This window comes from Gadus morhua, chromosome 3 (assembly GCF_902167405.1).
Source record: "Gadus morhua chromosome 3, gadMor3.0, whole genome shotgun sequence".
NCBI lineage: Eukaryota > Metazoa > Chordata > Actinopteri > Gadiformes > Gadidae > Gadus > Gadus morhua.
Window position 1 is genome coordinate 22,125,249 of NC_044050.1, and position 16,747 is coordinate 22,141,995.

The 16,747-nt window shown below is 43.3% G+C and overlaps 2 protein-coding genes and 1 long non-coding RNA gene across 4 annotated transcripts in view; 1 reads left to right on the forward strand and 2 right to left on the reverse strand.

Annotated features, from left to right (window-relative positions):
* Positions 1-17: 17 nt before the first annotated feature.
* Positions 18-2,317, forward strand: LOC115540095 (uncharacterized). The gene is made up of 2 exons (XR_003976115.1): positions 18-1,568; positions 2,194-2,317. It is a non-coding gene; the product is annotated as an uncharacterized LOC115540095 (long non-coding RNA).
* Positions 2,318-4,794: 2,477 nt separating this feature from the next.
* LOC115540083 (equilibrative nucleoside transporter 1) lies at positions 4,795-12,877 on the reverse strand. Of its 2 annotated transcripts, none has more exons than XM_030351077.1 (13): positions 12,753-12,877; positions 10,806-10,850; positions 10,588-10,669; positions 10,040-10,218; positions 9,474-9,613; positions 9,023-9,157; positions 7,548-7,645; positions 7,267-7,348; positions 6,697-6,755; positions 6,294-6,402; positions 5,737-5,822; positions 5,269-5,468; positions 4,795-5,014 (listed from the first exon to the last, which is right to left on the reverse strand). In XM_030351077.1, the coding sequence occupies exons 2-13, from the start codon at positions 10,829-10,831 to the stop codon at positions 4,903-4,905; spliced, it is 1,308 nt and encodes a 435-aa protein (XP_030206937.1). In that variant the 5' UTR covers positions 10,832-10,850; positions 12,753-12,877; the 3' UTR covers positions 4,795-4,902. The 2 variants fall into 2 exon arrangements, with proteins under 2 accessions (XP_030206937.1, XP_030206938.1); XM_030351078.1 differs by lacking the exon at positions 12,753-12,877 and adding an exon at positions 11,728-11,910.
* A 3,579-nt stretch (positions 12,878-16,456) lies between these two features.
* Positions 16,457-16,747, reverse strand: part of LOC115540089 (VIP peptides) — a 5,471-nt gene continuing 5,180 nt past the window's right edge. The window contains exon 7 of the mRNA XM_030351084.1: positions 16,457-16,747. This exon is cut by the window's right edge and continues 200 nt beyond it. The gene's annotated coding sequence lies outside the window, so the exon portion shown is untranslated.

Here is a 16,747-nt window from a genome sequence, read left to right on the forward strand (position 1 = left end):
AGTTATCACAGACAATTGTTCTGTGTTTGTGTTGAAAAATCTTGAAACAAATGAGAAAAATAAACAATCAATTATCTGTAGGCCTAGGGACATTAGGTATAGGCTACATGAGTTTGAAATTTGAAATGACGTGTACCAGATCAAGAATGAATAGATAAATTAAATGACTGACAATGTCACGTATTTCCGTGAGACTGGGTTGTGCCTCCTGGTGTGACGTCATCTAATCACCCTAATTGGGTTGGTTCTAGTGTTGTTGTTATCCAGTGTGCATAGTCCATGAAAGATACGTAGCCTTCTGTATGGATTTATCAACACACTTTTCGGTGTAGAATTGGGTGATCAGTGACTATTATATGAGAAATTTGTATATGGCGTTTCTAAATCGTTTGTGTAGCCTATTGCAGACAGTAGGCCTATCCCAAATGTGTCTAACATGATCGCGAATTCCGTCTTTATATTCAGTTTTATTTTTGATTCATTCGCGCTCATGTGTGTCTCATGTCAGCTGCCGGATTGAACTTGGACCTGTCTTTTTCTATTTATGTATTCGTCCGAGAGAACGACGACATTTGCGATCGATAGTGTTTGCCATTTTTGGACTATTTAAAGTGGGGAAATTTCATTGTAGAAATGCGTGCAACACACTGAATGCTGTCGCTGTCTCTCGCCAACACTTACAGCGGACCGTCTGTGATTATAAAAAGTAGATTTGAAACATGATCAGGCGCGGAATGAAGGATTGACCCCATGGGTAATCGATTTCTGTGGAAACAATGTAGGCTATCTGGTCACTTTATACAACATCATTCAACATTATCGAAAAGCAATTAGTAGCCTACTGCACAAATCCTATCCTGTGCATCACAACTTGAAAGAGTCATGCAATTGACACTTTTGCTACAATCATTGCAGCACAGTTGGTGTGCTGCAATGCAGTTGGTGTGCTGCAATTTTATTTTATTTTTGCAAAAATCAGTGAAAAAAATCCTCAAAAATAAAATATAGAACGTTACAAATTTAAATTTTCAAATTTACTGTTAAACATTTGTGACTTTAATGTACGCATACAAAATCTGCAGTTACAGGTGCTAAAGACTTTTGCTACAATAATACCTTAATATTTCAACGTCATGTGTTGAAAACGCAACTCCCATGTTCCCACGCACCACGAGTCATCAAATGGCTTCTGTTACTCATCCCAAAGATAACAGTTTACCGTGGAAGAAAATGCTGACCCAACGTCTCCCCTTCTGGCCACAAAAGGATTTATTTGGATTAAAAATCTGACTAAGACAGGCAAACAGCAAGTTGGTCCTTTGTGCTATTCCGTTCTCACAAGCCTCGCGGTATGTAACCTTTTATCTCTCGATAAATACTTTGAAAATATTTTTGTTTTGTTTTTCTTTAGGCCATTTATGAGTTTTACCTCTTCATGCTAAACCCTTTTTTCGTTCTTTCTAAGTACAAATTATTTTTATGTGAACTTTTGCCCAATGAGTAGGCTATGTCTCCCTACTGTAGACAGAGACGGACCATCTTCCACCATCTACAGACGTTTTGTCACGGTAAATACAAGTAATGGTACAACAATAAATAAGATGATAAAAGTGGAATGATTCAGCAGTTCAGAACATGACCAGTAATCCTTCGATCTAGAACTGATACCCTAGACCCTGTAGTGGTATACCATAATGTAGTACCCAGTACTGATCCTTCCCCAGACCCAGTAATGATACGGTACCCAGAGCCAGTACTGGTACCATAATGTTGACCCAGTACTGATACTTCACTAGAAACAGTACTGACACAGTACCCAAGATCCAGAACTGGTACTTCCCTAGTCCCAGTCCTGATACAGTACCAGAGAACCTGAATTGCTACTACCCTACTGATACTAGACCCATTACTGATACTATATCAGTAGCTGTATGTTATGAATGAAGGATAGTTCTAATGGGAAGTGACTAGCTAATGAGCCTGACTAATCCCAACATTAGCCTACGTTTCCTGGTGCCACACCTTTATATGAGACGCTCATATTGGGATAAACAACAAGTGTGCAGTCATCGCCAGATCATACTTCGAGATACCGTGGTAGTTACTCGTACCTGGCTCCAGTAAATAGCCTACAATTTCTGGTTGTTTCTCCTGCTGAAATCTCGTGCCTCACCTTTGTTCTTTTGTCTATAGTTTTGTGGCTCTACACCTCCAGCCTGCCTGCTTCACCCCCTCCAGCCTGATGCGCCCCACTCTCCAACCTTCCCCCCGCCTCCCTCCTGGTTATACCAAATAAACCTGTTCACCTTCACTCCAACTCCTGTCCTCTCTCTGTGTTTTACTCTTGGGTCCAGCAGCTATCGCTGCCCTAACAAAGTGTATAATATAATCACGGCACTTATTCTGGGAGTGCTCTTTCTATTCGTGACCCAGGGCTAGGGAGTAAAGATCGACTTAAGACAGTGAGATATTACGAGTCTTAATTACGTAAGTGACGGACGAGATATTAGTAAATGGCATTTGTGTACTTGAAGTATCAAATGTGCTTAGGACTGGAGGATTGCAGTACTAATTACTTCGTTCTGCCCACTGATAACAGGGCTGGGCCAGCCATCATAAATAAAGCTGTAAAATAATTACTTATCGTTATCTATAGCAGATATTCCCAAAGTCTGTGAAGGTACTGCGGGTTGTCAGTGGAAAAGCAAAATAAAATATAAAAACTAACCGCAAGCAGCGATTAACGGGGTCGGAGCAAAATTAAAAGTCAAGAACACACTAATGGAAGATATATAAATTAACATATAATTGTCATATTTAAGGAAAGATGTTCCACTTATAAACCTGAACTGCAGCCTCATCCACATGGTCAACATGTCTATTGATAAGCACACAACATCCAGAAAACTCAAAGCACACATTTCTCAAGTGAATAAAGGGCTTTCTTAAAAGCATACACCTGAAAAAAAAAAAAATCTCTAAAATTCTGGGGAAATTAAACATTTGTATTCAAGGACACTAACGGAAGAAATATAAATATGACAGAGTTAATTATGAAGGAAAAATGGTTAACGAAGACGGTCCCCTTAATGCCATACTGTGTCTTGGCAGTCCGATTCTTGGAAACTAATGAGCCGGAATGTTGATTGCCTGATTAATTTCAGGTGCTGTTCAATGTTGTGTTTCTTAAATGAGTGGCAATGACAGTATGTCATGTTCAGCTTGTTCATAATACTCTAATCAGTATTATGAACGTGCATACACCACGTAAAAATGTCGATGGATAAGCACCACGCACGGCGCCAGGATTCCTGTTGTGGATGGGCCAGACCAATTGTGGGTGGTCCTTAAATTAAAAACGTTATCAAATCGTTGTTTAACCTAATATAAATGACTGACTAATATACTGTTATATTATCTGTGCAAAATAGCTTGATGCTGTTTAAATATTTTGTTGCATTGTAAAACGTTTCGGTGCATGGGACAGACCTGTCCACATTTCAGAAGATTTGTATTTATTTTATCTTTTCAAGAAAAGTTTTGGGTGGGCCCGTTGAACAGTGGTTGGTCCCAGGTCCGTCAGGCCCACCCATAACGCCTGATAAGCACACAACATCAAGATATCTCCAAGCACACATTTCACGAATACAGGGCTTTCTTAAAAGAGTAGGCTACAGATCTGAACATTTGCACTGTTGATGGTATCTACCTAATGATAGCCGCATGGTAGTTATGTAGGCTTTTCTTTGAAATTGTGGGAAAAGTAAGCATTTTTAGAGCAGAAGACCAGGGTGAAAAAGATGCATCTGATTTTAGAGATTAATATGATGAAAGAATTTTGAGTCCAGGTCAATCTAGTAAGGAGAAATAAGGCTAGTTCATAATTTTTTTAAATAGCGCCACCTTTGGGTGCCGTACCACAGTTTGGGTTTATGGGTAGTGGGGGGTATTGATATCCACCTAATAATAGTTGTATGTTTTTTTTTGTATGATAACAAAGTTGTCATATAAGTAAAATGGGCTAACTGCTCCAACTTTATTGGCCAATATTTCTCAAATGGAACTTAATAAAACAAATTCTGTTCGATGATTTCTGTGAGGCTTGGTCTAAAGATTTTATGTGGCGATTGTGGTGAATTTTTGATTATTTTTGTAGCCTGTGAATCTTTTTATCATGTTTAGCTTTTATATGAAATTGTGGGATTTTATAAATGCATCTGATTCTAAAGATTAATATTCTGAAAGAATTTTGATTCGAGGTCAATCTGGTGAGGAGAAATAAGCCAAAATAAGATTTTTTACAATAGCGCCACCTTTGGGTGCAGTACCACAAATTTGGGTTAATGTGTAGTGGGGGTTATTGGTAACCATACCTGAAAATGTCAAGAGATTTCGACTTACGGTATAGGCTGCTGTATGATTTTTACAGAATTGAGGGGGAAAAAAAACGTTACAGATAAATATTTGTTTTTGCATTCATTTTACCAGGAAATTTCAATAAAAGTATGTGGCAGCCGTTGTGTGCATACTTTGTTTTAACAAGCCTATTGTACTGATGCTATGACCAGTTATTTTTAATGCTAGTAGGCCTATTAAGAGGTGTGGGTAATTCAGGTAAGACGGGTGTTGACATATCTTATAAGGTGTATTATGAGGTGGTCCGAAAATTCTTGATTACAAATAGTGGTCCACACACACGCACGTAATGTTTGAAACCCCCTGATCTATAGCTCTATTTGTGACAAACACGTTGACACTCCGGGCCACAACAACAACAACAGTACACAGCGGATATAAATTCAAATTGAATTTATTAAATATAACACTAACAATGAGCTCAATAAAAATGCATCTTCAACACGATTCTACGCATAAAAAACATATACTGGTTGGCAGGTGGCTTCAAACGAGTGCTCTGAATAGGAAGGAGAAGGACGCTCCGAGGGCCAGACCCATCGACAGGAACAGCGCCATTACCGCCCCCGCAGTCTCCGCCTCGTGCGGCGCCACCTTCCTGTGGAGGGAGGGAACAGCCACGGTGAACACGGGCTGAATGCAGGGAATAATGGGACATTTGGTGTAGGGGGTAGGGAGAGGGAGAGGGCTACCCCTTCCCCCTTCCCCTTCCCCCTTCAAAACAAGGGGGAGGGGTAAGGGGAAGGGGTTAGGGGTAGAAATGGGATTGGGCCTTAGTGGATAGGGGTAGGGTTAGGAGCTAGTTGTAGGGTTAGGCCAGGGGTAGGTCATTAGTAAGTTGGAAGGCCCTACTTGGGCCCGAAGCACATGCAGAGGCTGGCCAGGTATCCGTTGCTGAAGCCAAACAGCACCATGAAGAAAATGTAACAGGCGTCGTGGGGGAACAGCACCGGCAGGTAGGCTCTGGGCTGGACGTTGCACATCATGAAGAGAGGAACGAACAGCACCCGGGATGCCACCAGCATGGGCAGCAGCCGACCCTCTCCCCCTGGCTTCTCAAACAAACACAGCCGTTGCATCAATGTATCTGGGTCTGTCTGCCTGCCTGCCTGTCCGTCTAAACTATTATGTATGTCTGTGTGTGTTCGTGTTTGTCTTTGTGTGGGTTCGTGTTTGTCTTTGTGTGTGTTCGTGTTTGTCTTTGTGTGTGTGTGTGTTTGTGCATGCGTGTTTCATTTTGCATGTGTGTGTGTATGTGTGTGTGTGTGTGTGTGTGTGTGTGTGTGTGTGTGTGTGTGTGTGTGTGTGTGTGTTACTGACCCACATACACACGGCAGTGAGGCTGCGACCGAACCAGTCACTCCCGTTGAAGAGCAGGAAGCAGCAGACCGGGATGAAGTATCGCTCTGAGGTGCAGATCATAATGTCATTCATATCGCAGATCCTAACATTACTCATATTGTAGATCACAATGCTACTCATGTCGTAGATCACAACGTTACTCGTATCATAGATCACAACGTTACTCGTATCATAGATCACAACGTTACTCATATCGTAGATAACAACGTTACTCATATCATAGATCACAACGTTACTCGTATCATAGATCACAACGTTATTCATATCGTAGATAACAACGTTACTCATATCATAGATCACAACGCTACTCATATCGTAGATCACAACGTTATTTATATCGTAGATCACAATGTCACCTGTTGATTGAAGTTACCTGCACACCACTTTTCATCTACAATTACGTGATGAGGGTTTTCCTTCTGGAATATACTATTGATAGTTATAATAAAAAAACATACATGCTATATTCATAAAGGTGATAACAGTATTTAATGTTAATTAATGTAATTTCAGACCCCAGGAAGTTCCCGCCCCGATAGTCGTCTGGACGTCCGACGTGATGGCGGGAAACGTTCCTATGCTGACGGTGAAGATGAAGCACACGGAGACCGCTAGGACCCAGACCTACATCACCATGGCAACAGGATACACATCACCGTTACAACAGGTTACACATCACCAAGGCAACAGGTTACATATCACCACAGCAAAAGGTTACACTTCACAACGACAACAGGTTACACATCACCAAGGCAACAGGTTACACATGAAGTGATAAAGGAGAGTTGGTAGAGGACTGAGGTGATGAGGGGTGAAGTGGTGAAGGAAACCGGTGATGTGGTGAGGTGCTGAAGGAGTTAAATGGGACAGAGTGGTGGTGAAGAAGAGAATGAATGTAGGAGTGTGAAGGAGGTGAACCTTCTTGAAGATGGTCATCATGGAGATGCTGGGCTTGGACACGTCTTGGCACTGGCTGTCTAGAGGAGGACACAGACATTAGCTCTGCCGATCTACTGTTGTGTGTGAGGCGCCCTTGATCGACTGGTGTGTGTGAGACGCCCCTGAACTACTATGTGTCTGTGAGGGGCTTGTGTCTCAGTCTTCCTGAAGCTCCTGGCTATCTGAACATCTCCACATGACTCTCTCCTCAGAGAGCTGAGGTCAGACGGGAAGCCGGAGCCGCTGGGCTCTTCACGTGTCCATTACCCTGTCCCTAACCTAACCCTGTCCCACTCCAACCACTCTGTGCTAATTATAGTCGTACTGCAAAGCCCAAAGCATGCGGCCCAGTCAGAACGGACACAAAGCCAAGTTTCTTTACTTTCGCCTCAAAAACAGAAATGTAATCCGAAGTCAGAAGATCAGCCCTGCTGGATTCACACTGCACGTTCTTTGTTCCCTTAAACAATATGATTCTCTTCTCTTTGTTATTTGTGTGGTGCTACAACCATGAAGCCGTATTTGTGCTTTGGGCTAACGGTCGTTTACCGCTCTTCATTGGGTTGAGGCTGGTCCCTTCGGTGCAGTCTGCAGGACTGGCCTTGATCTGCTGGTAATGTTGGTAGAACTCCTGCCAGATAGAGAGACAGAGAGATTATGTTGGTAAAAGGCCTGCCAGATAGAGAGACAGGGAGGTGAAAGGCCTGCCATATAGAGGGACAGGGAGGTAATGGGCCTGCCAGATAGAGAGACAGAGGGGGGTCAACTAACTCAGGAGACATCAGGCACTGTTTTTATTTCTCATAGCATTCTCATACCATTCCACGTACCATTTTTGGGAGTGCGATATAGGAGAGAACAGAGAAAAATATGACAACACAGGCTGTTATGAAGTATCCAAACGCTGCATCGTCAATGGCAGATCCACCTGGAGGGAGGCAAGAGAGAAAAGTTAGCACAAGCAAAAGGTAATCTACGGCCTACATCTGTTATCAGAGCCATTACCCACCAAAGATGCACTGTGAGCTCATTATAAGCTGCTCCCGAAGTTAGCGATTAGATACTGACGGCTGAAGGAGCTGATAAGGCCCAATACTGGCGCTGTAGTATCTCATGTTGTTCTGTGGTGTCTCATAATGTTCTGTAGTAACTCAAGGCACTGTGGTACCTCATAGTGTTATGGGGTACCCCATTGTCTGTAGTACCTCATTGTGTTCTGTGGTACCTCATAGTGTTCTGTGGCACCCCATAGTGTTCTGTGGTACCTCATAGTGTTCTGTAGTACCCCATAGTGTTCTGTGGTACCTCATAGTGTTCTGTGGTACCCCATAGTGTTCTGTGGTACCTCATAGTGTTCTGTAGTACCCCATAGTGTTCTGTGGTACCCCATAGTGTTCGCCGGTACCCCATAGTGTTCTGTAGTACCCCATAGTGTTCTGTGGTACCTCATAGTGTTCTGTGCTTTCTCATAGTGTTCTGCTGTACCTCATAGTGTTCTGTGGTACCTCACAGTGTTCTGCTGTACCTCCTAGTGTGCTGTGGTACCTCACAGTGTTCTGTGGTACCTCATAGTGTTCTGTGGTACCTCACAGTGTTCTGCTGTACCTCCTTGTGTGCTGTGGTACCTCATAGTGTTCTATGGTACCTCATAGTGTTCTGTGGTACCTCACATTGTTCTGCTGTACCTCCTAGTGTTCTGTGGTACCTCACAGTGTTTTGTGGTACCTCATAGTGTTCTTTGGTACCCCATAGTGTTCTGTGGTACCTCACAGTGTTCTGCTGTACCTCCTAGTGTTCTGTGGTACCTCCTAGTGTTCTGTGGTACCTCATAGTGTTCTGTGGTACCTCACAGTGTTCTGCTGTACCTCCTAGTGTGCTGTGGTACCTCACAGTGTTCTGCTGTACCTCATAGTGTTCTGTGGTACCTCACAGTGTTCTGCTGTACCTCCTAGTGTTCTGCTGTACCTCACAGTGTTCTGTGGTACCTCACAGTGTTCTGTGGTACCTCCTAGTGTTCTGCTGTACCTCATAGTGTTCTGTGGTACCTCACAGTGTTCTGCTGTACCTCCTAGTGTTCTGCTGTACCTCACAGTGTTCTGTGGTACCTCACAGTGTTCTGTGGTACCTCCTAGTGTTCTGCTGTACCTCATAGTGTTCTGTGGTACCTCCTAGTGTTCTGCTGTACCTCATAGTGTTCTGTGGTACCTCACAGTGTTCTGCTGTACCTCCTTGTGTGCTGTGGTACCTCACAGTGTTCTGCTGTACCTCCTAGTGTGCCGTGGTACCTCATGGTGTGTGGACTTACTAGCCAGGGCGCAGATCATGGCGACGGCTGCGAAGGTGCCGGCCAGCCCCTGGCCGCTCATGATGGGAGTGGTGTAGGAGGCGGGGAGCAGGCCTGCCATGCCGAACAGGCTGCCCTGCAGAACCGCGCCGCACGCTTGACAGGAGAACCACACCGGGAGACACCCAAGAAATACATATATATTACATACATATTCCTACTGGGCTGGACCCCAGTGAAGCCCAGATAATCTGGTGCTGCTCCGGGCCATGAGAAGAAGTCCCCCCCGCCTCGCCCTGGCAACACTGACGCTGCGGCACATGAGACAGAACGTAGAGGAACGTACCAGAAAGCAGCGGTACCGGCTCAAATGGAAACACGGCATATGTGTCTTAACAAAGCTCAACGGGCCTAACTCGCCAAGCCGTTTCCCAGCCCATGCTTGTGTTTATGACCGAGAGCCAGGACTCACAGTTGATGATGACAATCTTCAGCATGGTGACAGTGAAGAAGGGAAGGGGGTCCATGGCCACCTTGACCAGGACGGCTGTAACCATGAAGACGGCCATGATGAGAACTAGACTGCCCATCACTCGCAGCTTCTGAGGGATCCTGCAGGAGCAGAGTCACACCACCCACATTATTATTCTCAAGACTGAGAGCAGAGGGTCTGGATTAAACGACTGTAACGGTCCCACCCTGTCGACGTTCAATTGACATTGCATTGCATCTGTTTGTTGAGATTGTCATCTTTGTCACCCAGCGTAGTAGGTAACCCTCCCCAACCCTAACCCAGGGCCATTTAAACGTTACTCTGAGGACCAGAACCCTCAGAGCTCCTTTCGTTAGGGGTTTCTGTGCATTTTCAGGTTGGGACCAATTCAAGTTGGATCGTGAACCCTTTTGGGTCCAACCCCATAGTTTAAGAAATGCAGGATTGGACCCTCTAAGCCCATCCCCCAGTGTGGTGTCTCTGTGACACGGTTCTTCTGTGTGGTGCTGTGTTGTGATGGGTTATGTGAGGTGTGGGGGGCTCACAGGGAGTGGAGAACAGAGTTGAGGCAGGTGAAGATGAGGAGGGGCACCATGGCACACAGCGTCATCACGTTCTTGAACTTTGATTCAAGGAGGCTGGGCGTATGCTCCGCCTCAGCCTCAGCACTTTGATTGGCAGCGGGGTTCGGAGAAGATGGCTCCTTCAGACGCCCTGTAAAGTACTGGAGGAAAAGGAAAGGGGTCAGTTATGACTATATATAAGAACACAAGGACTTCACCACCTCCATAATATCACAGTTATAAGAACAGGTACATCCATAACATGCATGTGTGCTGCAGTATTATCTGTTCCACTCAGCTGGACAGGTGTTTTAGGACATGAGGTGGTGCAAAGGGAGGAGGAGTAGAGGGAGGAGGTGCAGATGGAGGAGGAGCAGAAGGAGAAGGTAAAAGATGGAGGTGTACACAGAGAAGGTTTAGATGGAGGAGGGGTAGATGGAGGAAGTGCAGAGGCAGGAGGAGAAGATGGAAGAGGGCAGAAGGAGGAGGTGCAGAAGGAGAAGGTCCAGAAGGAGGAGGTGTAAACAGACCATGGAGGCCGTCATGAAGAAGTTCCACGGTAGGAGCGTCCCCAAGCCCAGCATGAAGAAGATCAGCCACACAGACTTGTACCTGGCAGGGGGGAAAAAAGAAAGGTGGTCAGACAGACAGGTGGGGCGACAGACAGGTGGACAGACAGATGATAGTAATGTTATAGTAGTACTAGGAGCTGGTACAGTAATATTATAGTGATGCTAGTAGTACTCACTTGTCTTTTGGTATAGTGGTAGACATTTTGAGTTCTTAATGTCGCCTTCAATCAAAAACATGAGAGCGATAGAGAGCGATATGGTGATAGAGACGGAGAGAGACAAATAGAGATTGAAAGATTGGTAGAGGTAGAGGGAGAGGGAGAAAGAGGTAGAGTGATATAGAGAGATGGAGAGAGATAATACATTTTTTAAATAATATATTCAGAACTCTACAGCTGTTGCATTCAGAACATGGTGCCAAAATAACTCATCTTAAAACAAACAAAAGGAAATTACAAATATATATAAACAAAAACATTCTGGTAAATACAATTCAAAGAAAAATATCATATCAAAAATGTAGGCACATCACCTTTCCATGCATTTATTGAACGATTTTAACCCCCTTACCCTCAAGAATACTGGTACTTTTTATAATATATAAAGTTTGTATTATTTATATTTTTACTATGTACACTACTGTGAGTTTATTTGCAGCATTTGCTTCTCCACTCAGGCCCAAGTGAGCCCTCCAGGGCCACTCAAATTGACCTTTACCAAACTATTCAACTATGGGTCAACTGTTACCAAGCTATCAGTAGACTACCACCAAATGATCCAACTACCACCGAACTATCAGTAAATTACCGACAGACTATTAGTCAACTATAACCAAGCTATCAGTAAACTATAACCAGACAGTAAACTGCCACCAACGTTTCTGCAAGATGATGATGACTGTTGGTCAAATAGGAGAAGTGAAAGAGCTAGCTGGGATTCCTGGTCTTAAACATTTTACTACAGCGGGTGTACTTAATACTGTTTACTCAATATTGTGTACAAAAAACAGTTTACTACGAACAGTGTACTCTGACATTGCATATTAATATCATTAATCTGAGAATCAAAGATTGGGCTGTTGAAGGGTTCTGCTGTTACCTTGAATGGTGGGGGCATCTGGCCACCTGACAACCCTCTCCTCCCCTCCTAATTTCTTCTAGTTTTCCACGCATCAAAAAAAATGAGGTCTCAAAATTGTCTTCTCAGCTTGAGCATGTGACTCATTTCCCCTATCTCTCTCTCTCTCTCTCTCTCTCTCTCTCTCTCTCTCTCTCTCTCTCTCTCTCTCTCTCTCTCTCTCTCTCTCTCTCTCTCTCTCTCTCTCTCTCTCTCTCTCTCTCTCCCTCCCCCGCAGTGCACTATATTATCTGTTTTTGACAATGTGACAATGTTGCCTGCTGAATCCATCATTTAGATGTGTTAACGGTTTATAAGTATTCATATTTAGAATTCATGTTACATTATCAATGTTAATTTAGTCAATTTAGTATTAATATCTGCATTGTTTATGCAAGCATTGATATGTTGCATTAAAGGTGTGTGTGTGTGTGTGTGTGTGTGTGTGTGTGTGTGTGTAGGGTTTAGTGGCATCTGCTCCCCCTCACCTCTCCCTTCCCAGCGTGAAGTTAAGGTGGCCGGTACAAGTAGTTACTATCAAAATTACCATTTGTGTTTCATGGGATTTTAAAATAATCAAACATACTTATGAATATTACAATACATTTCTGCCAAATCTTTTTCGCAGGACGCCACTAAATTCTACACACTGCACCATTACTAGATATAAAGTTGATATAAATATTGTTTAGACGTAAGTGTTGACTAGCTAATAGTCTGAGTATTTAAAATGATAACGAGGAGCTGATTACCTTGTAGTATTTACATTTTAAGCAGCTCTTATTAAATCAACTCTCCTCATAACTTACTGATCACGTTATTAAACTAGAAGGTAAGAACATATTTCACCACACATTTCCCCATAAGGACAGCGTGGAGTTCAGAGCAGTTCTTTAGACTGCATTGTATAGACTGGAGTTCAGTGCATGATCTGAAACCACATGATTCTCAGCAGAGCAGACAGTAGATAACATTAGAAACAAATATAGCAATACAAAGCAGCTCACCTTCTTCAGCTGTTGCTTCTGTCCCCTCTTGCCCCTCTAGCACAAGTCCAAAGTTTGTGTGTGTGGCTGGTGGCAACATTGTGACCCAGAACCTTTATCTCTCCTCCCAGGGCCTTTGAACTTACGCCCCTCCTCTCTGCTTAATTAGTCCAATCCTGTACTAGCTTTAATGGGGCGACATATAGCAGTTGTGTTATCAAAACACACAGAAATATATGATCAATTTTGTATTTTATACATATATATATATATATATATATATATATATATATATATATATATATATATATATATATATATATATGCATAAAATACAAAATTGATCATATATATATATGCCTATATACATATGCACACAATATATATACACAATCTCTCAATCGGGAGCAACAGCTAACCTAGCTGAGCTTTGATTCAAATAAACATTGAAATATTCTAATTTCTTTCGATTTTGAAAAGTTAGTTACAGAGAGAGAGAGAGAGAGAGAGAGAGAGAGAGAGAGAGAGAGAGAGAGAGAGAGAGAGAGAGAGAGAGAGAGAGAGTTTATTTATTGCCGTGGAGAAATTGGATTGCAACCTAATCCCAAGACAATTCATCATAATATCACCATACAAACCGAATAGACTCATTCTCATACTTATTCTATTCTACATAGCACCAAGCCGCAAATCCGGTGTGGATCAAGAAGCAGAAAGTAGGATCGCGCTAGGAGCAGAACTGGCGCCCTGTAACCAGGTAGTGCATAGTGTTAAAATGCATGGGGGAAAAAACGTAATGTCTTGCAAATTAAAAGTTTGATGTATTTGTATTAAACAGAGGGGGCGATAACGTCGCCAGATGGCAGCTGCAATTAAAAATGTACCCTAATTTTCGCATTAGTATACAATCAGGCGTGTTGTACAGATACGGTTTGAAAAGAGTGTTGACTTTATTTGCTATCTATTTTCGCCAGTGGTCGCGCACAGTGGTTGTTGGTTAATAATCGCCCCTTGGTGGACATTTGGTGTCGTGACACGTAGGATGCGGAGATGTCGCTGTGTTTGCGTTTGAGTTTGCGTCGATCCGCTTCTCGGAGTCGATCATCCACCTGATTTATTAAAAAAAACGGGAAGCACAAGTTATCTGACCATTGGCCAAATAAATATATGTGTGTGAATAAAGGCACAATGTGTACGATTTCTGCATTTAAATATGGAAGAACGACTATGTTTCCAACCATTGCTAATAGGGTAATCCGTACTTTTTAAATGGAATCGTCCTGGGCAATTTTGTCGAGTGTATGCCGTAATTTTCCCTTGTATTGCTATTATAAACATATACACGTTAAATACTTAAACACATACACATGTTAAATACGTACAGTTAATACGACATAAATGCATTTAGGCAAAGTTATCAGGCTTTCTCATTGTTTTTATTTGCTCTCATCAGGGGCAAATGTAAAGACATGACAAGTGACAGGCCGTGAAATTTGACTGATTGCATTACATTATCTTTATTCTGGATAAGCATCTCATCTGAACATCCCGTCCTAAGTAAAGCAAGCTCATCCCTTTCACAACCACATACAAGTGCGAAGTGGGATTTTCTGTGCGCTACTCTCCTCTTTATTCTCCTCGATAATCGTATCGTATATGGTAAATAAATTGATTGTTTACGGTTCAAATTGATTGCTTGGCTGTTTGATTACAATAGCACGTAAACACAAGCCTACCTTTTTTGCATGAATCTTTGAAAATGCTTTCAACAAGAAGAATGTTTTTATTATTACTGAATTTTCCTATGTTTCTGATCATTTTACTTATAACATTGAATAAGAACATTGAGATCAGAAACATTGAACAAATATTTTTTGTATTATGTTTTCAATAGCACATGCATACTACTAAGTTTTGATTTATCTCTTCGAAATGGCTGGTTTAAGATCAAAATATGAGGTGATGCGAGATGGCAATAAGAATGGTCAGGAAGCTCGATTCATGCACTCATTTGATCTCACGATTGATAGATAAGGCCTAGTTTGAAGTGGGTCGCGATGGTTTGTCATTTAAAAGAAATGGGTCACCAGAAAAAAAGTTTGGGAAAAACTGATGTAGACAACTATGTGTACTAGTGTGTAGACTACTGTGTAGACTACAGTGTGTAGACTATATACCCCGAACTGAATACATGCCCAACATAAATAGACCAAAAGGCTTGCTTTGTTTAATTTTGTTTCAACCAAGATATGCACAAGCACACACACCCACACACAGGCACGCACACACGAACGCACACACATACACACACTAACGCACACACACACACACACACACACACACACACACACACACACACACACACACACACACACACACACACACACTCACACAAACACACACACACACACACCCACACACCCACACACAGGCACGCACGCACACACATGCACTCACATACACACAAAAACATGCACACACACACACACACACACACACACATACGCACACACAGACTCACACACACACACACACACGCACACACACACACACACATACATGGTGCTCATTATGAGTAAATTTGAAATGACTTTATAAAAATGTCAAAGTGCCATTCTTCCACCACCGAGGGGGAGCTAACTTACAGCTCAGTGGAGCGAACACACACACACACACCCACACATTCAGGATGACATGGATGACACACGTGCTGATGGGACCAGGTCTGACGTAAAGTGTCTGGATCACAAGGACTGGAATCTCGATCCCAGATTCCTCTTATACATACTGTGGTGAAAAACAATACCAGCAGGTTGGATAGTACAGAGACATTCAGGAGCAGGTTGGGGTTAGACAGTACAGAAATGGGTAATGAAGGAACAGGTAGGGGCTAGACAGTACAGAGACAGGTCATTAAAGAGCAGGTAGGGGTTAGACAGGACAGAGACAGATCATTATGGAGCAGGTAGGGGTTAGACAGTACAGAGACAGGTCATTAAGGAGCAGCTAGGGGTTAGACTGTACCATGGCAACATACATGGGGCCTTATGCATGTAATTCTGTGTTGGTGTCTGCGCAAATTCCTTCTCAACAAGAAAGTTGGACATCTGTGCATTTAAAGATCATCTGAGATGGTCCAACATAACACAACGTACTGGGCTTTGTATTTTCACCAAGGGTCCTGAGATTGTCCAACATACAACGTTACAGGGCGCCCATTATTGAGCCAACACTGTTCTAGAGACAGCCATCTTTACCTAGTTTAGCATTTTTAAAACAAAGGGCAGGTCAAATAGGAAATGTTGATTGCGGCGATTAAGTTTGGAAACGTTGGCCTGTCCCACTGCAGCACTGGACAGGAGTGTGGGAGTGTATTCATCCCAGCAACTCCCTGCCCAGGGGGGCTGGCTCACCGACCGGCCGTTGGTCCTGTGGTCTGCCTGCTCCAACGAGCTGTACCATAATGTCGTTGTACATGCATCACCTCTCTCTGCCCTTCTCTCCTCGGGTCAACCTATCATGCCTGTGAGTTCAGCATGGTGTCAGGGTGCCTACATAGACTCAGCGTACTCTCACCTCACAGGTTCTCCTTCATGTTGAGTTCTGCGTGGAATGCGAATACGCGGGCGTTTCTAATGACTGATCTTGCCCTGGGCTGACATGGACGGCCGGCTCATGGTGAACGGAGATAAAGACGGAGAAAAAGACACAATGCGAACCAGCACTTATTTCAAAGTTCAAGATAATTTATTCAACATCTCATGGTCTTCAACATTCAGGAGTACAACATCAAGAAAGATCTAGTCGGACAAATCAGAACCTGCAGAACAGAGACGAGAGCAGCTGCCTGCTCCATCAGGTGGGGGAAGAGGTGGAGCACAGCAACTGTGCTCGACCTGGTAGAGGGAGAGAGGTGGAGCAGAGTCGTCTGTGCTCCACCTCTCTCTCCACCTGCCAGCCCAGCATCTCCAGGGTGGAGCAGAGCCATCTGCTTCATCAGGTGGGGAGAGAGGTGG